Below are 10,612 nucleotides of genomic sequence, written 5' to 3' on the forward strand. Positions count from 1 at the left end.
CACCATCCTCATCGCGGAGCCGCTTCATCTCTCCTAGATTGTCAACTTCCCAATCTCCCCGTTCGCTCGATGTTTCTACCACCCCCTATTGCCACAAATAGACCATTCCAAGTATGCACCCCCAACCTCGTCAACCTCCCTTTGATGTACGGGCGCATGCCCCCGCCACATGTGGAGTAAAAATCTATACAGCCCAGTAACCCCTCTCGCGCGGACACACACTTGGCCTCTCCCACATGCAAATGCTCTCCTAACATGCCCTCCAATAGGGATGAGATTTTCATAGACTAGGAGGACATAGTTGGGTAAACAAGGCCTTCTCTATGTTTTCTTCTCTCTCGTTATCTCTATGCTAGCAGGACATCATGGCTTGGCACATGGGCCATGGAGGAGGCTTATAGGTGGGGGAGTTTGGGATACGAAAGCATTAGCTAATGGAGATGCAATTGTTGCTGCTATTGAATATGCTTTCTTTTACTCTTTATGATAGAAAGCAAGGAGGGAAGGGCTGGGAGCGACCGATCACTCCTAAGGTGGTGGACCTTAATTTAATTAATTAATGCCACCAAGATCAATAGAGTGAATATGTTACCTTTAGTTTCATCCTTGGCTCGAGGTTTGCATTTGGAGCAAGGCTCAAACTTGCTTGTGTGGAGGGTGCTTCACCTCAAATTGCCAACCAAGAATAAACCCTCTATTGGACTCTCTCTAAATGGATGCCAATGAATCCCATGTGCCCCTTTTGCTGGACTTCTCAAGAATCAATCATACATTTAATGTGGGGATGCAACTAGAAGTAGCCTCTTCTTGAAGACACAAGAAAATTGAACCCAACTGACGAATGACATGTTTTAAAAGCTATTGCAAGTGACCTTATTTGGGAAACACGCAACACCCTCCACTTTGGCAAGCGGCTTGTGAGAACCTCTTACATATCATCATACTGATTTTAGAGAAGAACAAGTGGGTTGTTATGGTAGCTCTAGCTACATGGTCAAGTCCTATTGTGATGTATGTTTCTCTTGCAAGAAAACATAAGAAAATTGAGTGAATATATATACCATAACTAAAATTCAATTGCCATAATAATAATATTAATATTAAATAAAGGTCTTAGAGGGTGAGGTTTGAATGAATTATGTAAAATGTGAAAAATCAATGCGTTTTCTGCTGCGATCTGCCAATCGTCCATCATCACTACCGCTCCGAGCAGCATCAGAAACCCATCGAGTACCACAACAAGCAACAAGAAGCCGAAAACAGCAGGGAGATCTTTCATTATTCATTTCTCAGAGGTCATTCTTTCTCTCTCAGAGGTGGGAAAAGGATGGAGGCCTTAAGAGAAGCTGTGGGCAACATGAGAGGCAGGAAAAGAGTGGGTCTTGTCCGGGGAGTGGAGGTTTACAGAATGATGAGCTTCTTCAATCTCTGTGCACAAAAGGGCGTCTGGACAGGGCTCTGGATGTCCTCTCCCGCATGCATATATCCCCTTCCGACAACACATACATGTCTCTCCTCAAGGCATGCATCAAGAGGAAGGCCCTCCCTCACGCCAATCGCGTCCATGCCCATATTGCCCATCATAGGCCCTACCTGACTGGCTTGCTGGGTGGCTACTTGGTGGTGACCCTTGCAAAGTGTGGTGCCATCGAAGATGCAGTCCAAATATCCCATACATTGCCCTTCCGTACCGTCTTCTCCTGGACCGCCATTCTCTCTGCTTATGTGGAAAGCGGCTCCTGGCAGCAGGCCCTCAAAATGTATCAATGTATGCAAGAGGATGGTGTCGAGCCAGATAGTCATACCTTTGTCAACCTCTTCAAAGCTTGCGGCAGCATACAGGACCTTGTACAGGGCAAGAAATTGCACACTGATGCCCGCAGGAAAGGCCTTGCATCGGTCATCTTCGTCAGTAATACCCTTGTGAGTATGTACGGCAAGTGTGGGGCAGTTTTGGAAGCAGAGGATGTGTTCAGCACACTTTCTGAGCGCACTGTTGTGTCATGGAATGCAATGCTATCAGCATTTGTTGAGCAGGGTCAAGCAGAGAAAGCTTTACAGTTGTACAGGCAGATGCAAGAGGAAGACATGAGTCCAAACTTGCTCACAATTGTGATTGCCCTTCAGGCATGTGGCAACCTGGCAGAGAAGGCAGAATCATTTATCGTAAAGGGGAGACGAACCAAAGTGATGTCTTTGGACATTGGACAGGGAGTACACGCGGATGCCTATAGTAAGGGCCACACATCAGATGTCCTTGTTGGCACTACCCTTGTGAGCATGTATGGCAAGTGTGGGACTGTATCGGACGCAGAGAATGTGTTCATTGTAATGATCCAGCGCAATGCAGTTTCATGGACTGCAATGCTCTCAGCATATGTTGAGCAGGGCCAAGGAGAGAGAGCTTTATTGTTGTACAGGCAGATGCAAGAAGAAGGCATGAGTCCAAACCAGCTGACACTTTTGATTGCCCTTCAAGCATGTTGCATCTTTGCAGAGAAAGAAGCAGCTCATGCTGTGAATGGACAGTCAATTAAAACAATGTCTTTGGAAATTGGGCGGGCATTGCATGCGGATGCCTGCAGAATGGACTATGCATCGGATGCTAGTGTCTGTTCTACTCTTTTGAATGTGTACGGGAAGTGTGGTGCCCTTGTAGATGCAGAGGGTGTGTTTGATGTGTTGTCGCAGCGCAATGTCGTGTCATGGACTGCAATGCTCTCAGCTTATGTTGAGCAAGGTCAAGGGCAGAAGGCTTTACTTCTCTACAGACAGATGCAAGAAGAGCATGTGACTCTGGATGCCATCATACTTGTGTGCATTCTCCAAGCCTGCAGTGAAACAGGAAGCTTAGGAATATGCAAACAGCTTCACTTTGAAGTTGTCTCTGCTGGGCATGAATGGATGTCCTCTGTGGCAGCCACTCTTATTCATGCATATGGGAGTTGTGCAAGCATGGTAGATGCACAGGCAGTCTTCGATGGACTTCAGGAACCTAATATCGTGTCATGGAATGCTTGCGTTGCTGGACATGCAGGAGAAGGAAATTCTGTAGCAAGCCTGCACATGTTTGAGAAGCTGAAACTGGCAGGCCTTGAGCCTGATGGAGTAACCTTCACGGCTGTTCTCTCAGCTTGCAGCTATATTGGTGTTGTTGTCGAAGGACTTGAGTGCTTTGAATCTATGATTAGGGATCACGGCATAACTCCAGACTTGAAGCATTATGGCAGTATGGTAGACCTGCTTGGGCGTGCAGGGGACTTCAAGAGGGTGGAGGACATGTTAGGGAGAATGCCAATGCAGGCTGATCCAACCATTTGGTTGTGCTTGCTAGGTGCATGTCGTATACATAGTAATTTAAAGCTTGCAAAACAAGCATTTGATTATGCAGTTCATCTACAGCCCAAGCAGGCAGCTGCATATGTTTTGATGTCAAACATCTATGCTAATGCTGGGCTACATGAGTGTGCAGCCGAGGTAGAAAACATCAGGCTAAAAGAAGGTGCATGGGAAGCTTGGCCAGAGCTGGATTGAGCGTGATCAGGCACCCCCAAGTAAGCATTTGTGGCACCTGCTACAGTTGTAATTTAGTGTCACTATATCAGCACCCTTAATGCTAACCAATGTCTAAGAGCTACTTAAGCCCCCTGCTACACTCAAAGCCATTTGATGTCTTCAAAAGATCTATGGGCTCAAATCACATGCTTCACATTGCACGAAAAACTGTGAAGGTGGATCCAATCCCACTTTCGGCAGCCGAAGGACAGCTGGTCAGACGGGCTCTAAACTCTCTTACTCCCTGTTGGTCGAGCTTGGAGAGGAGCAACATTGTTGACTGAGTAGCAGGATCTCTACTTGGAAAATAACACAAACTGTGAAGGTATTTTGGGAAGTCTCTAGGAAGGTTGAGTCAACGCCAAGGGGTGAAGCCTCAAAGTCTTGGAAGACTGAGTCAATGTCAGGAGTGAGTCCCCAAACACTACAAGGATGCTTGATCCCAATGAGGCTAATAGGTTCTCTGTGTGGCTCAGTACCACCAAGGTCATGCTGCACATAGGTGTCCAATATACGATTCCTTACTTATGAAATATTGAACTCTCTGTATCGGGATGCAAAATGCATTAACCGACATTGTCGCTCCAACCAAAGAGAAACACTGCCTCTACTTGCTTCACTTTCTATTAGGAGATTTGTTGATCCACTGAGCATGTTATCTTACTATAAAAATTTATTATTATCATTATTTTGTTAGATCTTTGGTGGAACACTTTATGTTATTACTTCCATGAGCGAGAGTGGAAAATCTCGGATCCTTAAGTCTTTAGCAAGAAAGAAAATGACAATAAGAAGGAACATTAAACAATCTTATATCTCCTCCAAACTTGTTGAGTTGGTTGAAAGTAACAACCACACGCCTCATCATGGCTGCATAAAATTGGAATAGATCACTAGTTCAATCAATGTTACTGTTGTGTTTTGCCAAAAGATATGTGCACATTGTCAAAGGAATCAGCATTTATAGTCTTGGGGGGATACGAACCATCACCTAACAGTATTTGTTTGAGTTTACGCCCAATGTGGGTATGGCAATTCCTACTTGGAAATCGGTGGAGTATATAGTGTTTTTAGTGGGTGAAACGTGGTGGGCAAGTTCCACAGTACTTGGGCTTCTCACAACGGTAAGTCGTTGCTATGCTTCGTAGCCATATTGGGTCCTTGGGGCAATGCTTTAAAGGTGGGTAGTGAAACTACTCTTGAAAACAAGAGCTAATGGCAAAAGTATTTCTCTATGCAAGTGTAAGGGTGGCAATTGATGAAGCTAATGGCAAAAGTATTTCTTTGTTCGAGTCTAAGGGTGGTGATTGATGAAGCTAATGGCAAAAGTGTTTCTTTGTTCGAGTCTAAGGGTGGCACTGTGAACTCGACTCAAAAAAGCACACATACAATTGATGAAACAGATAAAGAGGGCTAGCAATGCTTATTGACCACCTAACATATTCTTTTTTTTTTTGGGACCAATAATAAGTATATATATTACTGGGCCAGCCTCGCCTGGTTCCGGCACCGGATTTCTCGTCCGCCAGCTGGACACAGGAGAGGGATTTACGATGGGAGCTCCTCAGCAGCCTCACCATCTGGTTCACCTGGAGGGCCCGGTGCTTTACGGCCTTTGAGGGGAGATTGGAGCCACCAGCAAAGACTGTTCGTGGGATTTGGCAGGAGTTGATCCACACCCTGCGAGGACAGTACGACCGCATCCGGGGAGACTCGGATGAGGCGATCTTACGGCGCCAGGCCTTTCACACCACTTGGCGCTGTGGGCCGTTCTACACCTTACACACGGGATCCCCCCGTTGGCACTACAGGCCACCTGTTTGGCTCTTCCCCCCCCCCCTATTGTATGATTTAGCCGCTCAGTTATTTATACTGATGCTTGTATTTTGCAGCACCTGGGGAGAGTCTCCCGGGCTGCCATGATGTATTCACTGCTCTTCTCTCTCTTAGGAGCAGGAGCGATCTTTTGTAGCCCTTCGGGCGTTTTATATAACTAATGAAAGGATCTTTTCTCGGAAAAAAAAAAGTATGTATATTACCTCAGAACTGATTATACAACTCGATCTTTTACACCAACCAAGACTACAAACTGAACACACCCTCTAATTACCACATTTCACTTCATTTAGCAGATTACACAACAGATTCCATCTATCATCCTCTAAAACAAAGTTGGATTGCCCCCAAGAAATCTGATAGCCCAATTGGGTGCAAACTTTCATCATAGCCTCAGTGGTATACCCTCTAGGAGTTTGCTTTTCCAATATGTCTCCCTTTTTTGGCCAAATTTTGACTGTAGGTTTGGTCTCCACATGTTTCTACAAAAGCCACAAATGTATGATCCACTTGCTTCTCCTTGAGGTACCTTATGCCTGAAACCTCCTATCGGAGAAGTTCTCCTTCAAAAACTAAGGAAATCTATCCATTTTCTTGCAATTTGCTCAACATTGTCGAGTTGTTTCCCATTGTCATCTAAAATTCTCCCCACCACTTCCCTACTATTTCTCCCTTTTGAAAGCCTAAAAAGGTATCTCTCTAGTTTCCTTCTATTATTGAATGTTTTCCATTTTGCCCAGTTCCCCTCCTCTCTAGCACACCTATCATCATCTTGTTTCAATCCAAATTGGCATCTGAAATATTGATTAATTTTATCATCACAATAAGTTTATCAACCTGTCTTTTCCTTTTGTAGACTTTCCAATTGCATTGCCCAATTCTTCCTTTCTTGCCTCCTCTCCTCAGCTCTCATCTTGCCAATAGCTCTGATGATTCCTTTCATCTCATTATCAAACTGCCTCCATGATCCATCAGACATACCTCTCCTTTTTAGTCTTCCAATGGCTTCCTCAGTGTATCCAACAAAGAGATCATCTCTGAGTAAAAGATTATTAATTCTCAACTTCCTATGTAGGACACTGGTTCAATTCAATTTCCTCCCAATTAGTTGAGTGCCAGCTCCATTTCAAGAGCATGTGGTTAGAGATGGTTGTGCTAGAGTCTATATAAACCCTCAAAGTATGAGGGACCCATGAGGCTTGTTGATTGAAATACACTCTATAAATTCTAGAAGAAGAACTAATATATTGGAGGCTAAAGTAGGTATGCCTAGGATTGTCTCTCAAATCCCCCACGCTTCAACTATCAACCAATCCCATTTTGCCTCTCAACTCCTCCCATTTTCCCTTCTCGTGACCCATCAGAATGGTGCTTCCCCCACACCTATCTAATTATTTCTTAACCATATTGAAATCCCCCAAAATGATGCAAGGAACTTGAATGTTCAAATTGACAATCCAATCCCACATCCCACTCCTAATCATATGATTATGAGCACCATAAATGTTAACTATCCAAACTTTTTCCCCACTGACTTGGATTCCCATCACAAGGATCCTACCATTAGGATGATTGGCTATAATAGTAGCATTCAGATCACTTCTGACTATAGTCATAACACCCCTATACCCAGCCTTCGTCCCTCCATACATCACCACCCAATCCCTAAACCTCTCTCTTCTTAAAGTTTTAGTCCCAAAAAGGTTATGTTCTTGTATAGCCATAATAGATAACCCCCACTCTTTAACTAACCCCCCAAAAGAAGCATTCTTTTGTATTATCCTTAATACCTTTAACAATCCATGTACAACCAAAAATATCTATTGACTTATTCATGACAACTCAATTTTAGGTACCATGTCAACTTCCTCAACTTCACTTAATGTCAAATCCTCCTGCTCAATCCCCTTCCAAGTCTCCTCTACCTAATAATTGAACCTTTGAATAGAGGAAGTGCCACTTTCCTCGACTATAAGGATTATAATACATCAGGGGGCTCAAGCTACCTTGAGACTTATTCTCCTTTTCTTCTCCCCCCGGTTTAACATGGGTTCTTCTAGTCTCCTCTTTGGCTTGCCTGACACTAACTTTCCCTTTTACTCTAACCCCCTCCCCTTCTGAATGACCCCCTTCCCCGTCCTACATTTTATCTTTCCCTTTTACTTCCTTCCCATGACTAGTAACCAAATCTACCTTTTTTAGCACTGTTTTCACCTATCTCATTTTCCCCATCAGACTTACGTGTAAAGGTGTAAGAACCTCCCCTTCTATTCTTGTAATTATTCCCCTCTTTGAAATAAAAGAAAGATCTTGTTAGCTATATGTCCAAAACCCCTGCATTTAAAGCACGCTCCCGGAAACGGACCAAATTTCAAACCCAATTCTAATTTTCCTAATTCTCCTAAATCAACCTCAATAGTTTTAGGAGTTTCAATCTTAGTATTCCAAGATACACATACGCTATTAGCTTGCCTATGCCCAGCATCATCATTTGGAAGGTGTGGCACCGGACCCAATGAGTATGCAATATCCTGAAGTGCAGGCCTAAGCCAAGGAGGGAGCCCAACTATTTCTACCCATACCGGACAAGACTCTTGAAGGCTTTTATTCACATCAAACAAAGGGTCAAAAGGGAACACATGCACCAGCCTTACCCCATGAAAAGAGGAGCTTTCCCAAATAATTCAAAAATATATTGCCCTTTTAAAAACATAACATTGAAGAAACCCTTGCCTAGGTAGAACACATTCAAAACCACCCTATCATGTAGAATATCCTCTTGAAGCCACTTACCCACCTCAGCCTTAGCATGTAATTTTTCGTGTGGCAAAAGATAATAACAATGCATAGAGAGAAGAGCTCGACCTAATTCCTAAACCAACTCTAGATTAACCTTCAAGCATACCTTCTTCCCTCGATTCAAGGCTTATGAGCTAAGCTTTGCATTGATCTAGTCTAGGACATTCTTCTTCCTCACACTCTCACCGCCTTCCTCTTCACACAGAGCCGCTTCATCTCCTTCGGATTGTTGACCTCCCAATCCCCCCATTTGCTTGCAACTTCTACCACCCCTTGCTGCCAAGGACTTGTAATCCCAAGCATGCAACCTTGTGCAAGTTGACTTCCCATCGACGTACAAGCGCATGCGCCCAACACGTGTAGATTAAAAGGCAGTACCGCTCACTACCCCATTGCCTTGTCACCTCACGTGATCGCTCTTCTAAGTGAGCCTCCAAATTTCTAGCCCAGGGTTTACCTTTGTTTAAAACCCCCACATAGCACTTGTGTCCCCTCAAACCCCTTATTTGTGAATCCTAAATCCCTAAAACTACCTTGAATTGATTACATTTTTTTAGTTTCCTATAAAATCCCCCTCTTTAAAAAAAAACAAAACAAAAAGAGATTACATTTAGAGAAGCCTTGTATTTATCGAACCATCACGCTATTAAAAGTTGGTATGCCATAAGAAGTCAAAATATCTCTAATAATCGTGGCTACAATTAGTACATTCCTAAGATTGGTACGAACTTACTTACGGATGTGGTATTATTACAACAATATTTTAAATTATGAAAAATGGTCCTTTGTCCCACCGACCATATCATCCTAGTTTTCCCATGCCACCATTACTTCTTTTTCTCCCTTTCAAGCATGGAGTTTATTGAAGAATACTCTTCTATAACTTTTTTTTTCTAGGAAAGAGACTTCTATTAAGTATGAAAAAAGCATATAATAATTACGCGGCTATAAGCCGGAATAGAATAGAATCACCCCAATATGTAAGGTGATCTCAACCCACTGAGGAGCATCATGGTGCCATAAAAGACCTGTGGGACTAAAGGAAAATAAAATGACATGCTCCCGCATAAATGTAACGCGCTTTGCTTGCTCAAGAACGAGATGACCCCTAAGTACGAGCACAAGTAGCCATGAGAGAATGGATGATATCACCCCATATAGTGCTAATACACTGAGTCTCAAAAACTTGGACGCCCTCAGTAGCCTCCGTGCATCCAGCTCTCCAAATATGCCATGCTGTAATATTGGCAACAATCTCCCAACTGGCAATAATTTCCCAACTGGCAACTTCAAAATCCTAGTTGCCCTACGTGGTAGCTCCTCCTTTGTTCTCTTCTTCTATACTACTACACTTATCTACCATATATATATATATATATATATATATATATATATATATATATATATATATATATATATATATATATATATATATATATATATATATATGGTTTATATTAGAGAGAGAGAGATAGAGTTGGCCAGTTTGAGAGAAATAGACAAATTTAGAGAGAGGAAGAGAGATTCATAGAGTTAAGAGAGAGAGAGAGAGAGTCAAATAGAGAGTAAGAGAGAGATAGATAGATAAAGAGAGAGAGAGAGAGAGAGAGAGAGAGAGAATGTTACAAAGAGTGTTAGAGATAGAGAGAGAATGTTACAAAGAGTGTTAGAGATAGAGAGAGGAAGCGAGAGAGTTAGCGAGTTAGAGAGAGAAATAGAGAGTAGGAGAGATTGAGATTGAGAGAGAGAGAGAGAGAGAGAGAGAGAGAGAGAGAGTTCCATCATACTAACTCCCCCACCCCCCTCTCATTTCCAGAGAGACAGGAGAACTAAGTAAGTGTGACCTTCCCTGCGTGCCTCAACAACCTCTCACCGATCACGAGGACGCGATCGACTTCTGGAAGGGGAGTATGTTAACCACATATTGGTTAACACATTCCTATGACAACTATGATCGCACACTTATGTAATGGGCGCTCATGCTATATTATAAATCCCATCATTTGATGAGGGAAATGCCCTAAAGACACTCCCAAGTATTGAGCTTCAAAGGACAGACAAGGGGATCTTGGTGAGTTGGCCAAACCATAGAGAAAGCCTTATAACTATGTTTTGGGCGCCCCGGGACACTTACTCCCAACAAGCGGCCTAGTGCAAAAAGGCTTGGAACTATAAAAGCCAATTTCTCTTGTTTCTAACTCATTCTCCCATTTGTGCAATAGAAGTGGAGTGTTCTCTCTCTCCCTCTCTCTTGCAACTCTAATCTAGCATGTGTAAGGTTAAGATTTGGGAGTGATTAGTGCTAATCACTTGTTCCCTCTTGCTTTCTCTCTCTCTCTCTCTCTCTCTCTCTCTCTCTCTCTCTCTCTCTCTCCTCTCTCTCTCTCTCTCTCTCTCTCTCTCTCTCTCTCTCTCTCTCTCA

The 10,612-nt window shown here is 43.2% G+C and overlaps 1 protein-coding gene across 1 annotated transcript; it reads left to right on the forward strand.

The window, feature by feature from the left end:
- The first annotated feature begins 1,158 nt into the window (after window positions 1–1,158).
- On the forward strand, window positions 1,159–3,534 carry LOC147635919 (putative pentatricopeptide repeat-containing protein At3g01580). The gene has a single exon (XM_086802044.1). It carries the CDS (start codon window positions 1,159–1,161, stop codon window positions 3,532–3,534), a length of 2,376 nt encoding a protein of 791 aa, XP_086658170.1.
- Window positions 3,535–10,612: the final 7,078 nt, after the last annotated feature.

The sequence above is a fragment of the Cibotium barometz genome, chromosome 8 (assembly GCF_041138505.1).
Source record: "Cibotium barometz isolate CiBa-2024 chromosome 8, ASM4113850v1, whole genome shotgun sequence".
Lineage (NCBI taxonomy): Eukaryota > Viridiplantae > Streptophyta > Polypodiopsida > Cyatheales > Cibotiaceae > Cibotium > Cibotium barometz.

What these genes read in the sequence shown, in the direction of transcription:
- LOC147635919 (XM_086802044.1), top strand. Translation starts at nt 1,159, where the DNA reads ATGCGTTTTCTGCTGCGATCTGCCAATCGTCCATCATCACTACCGCTC.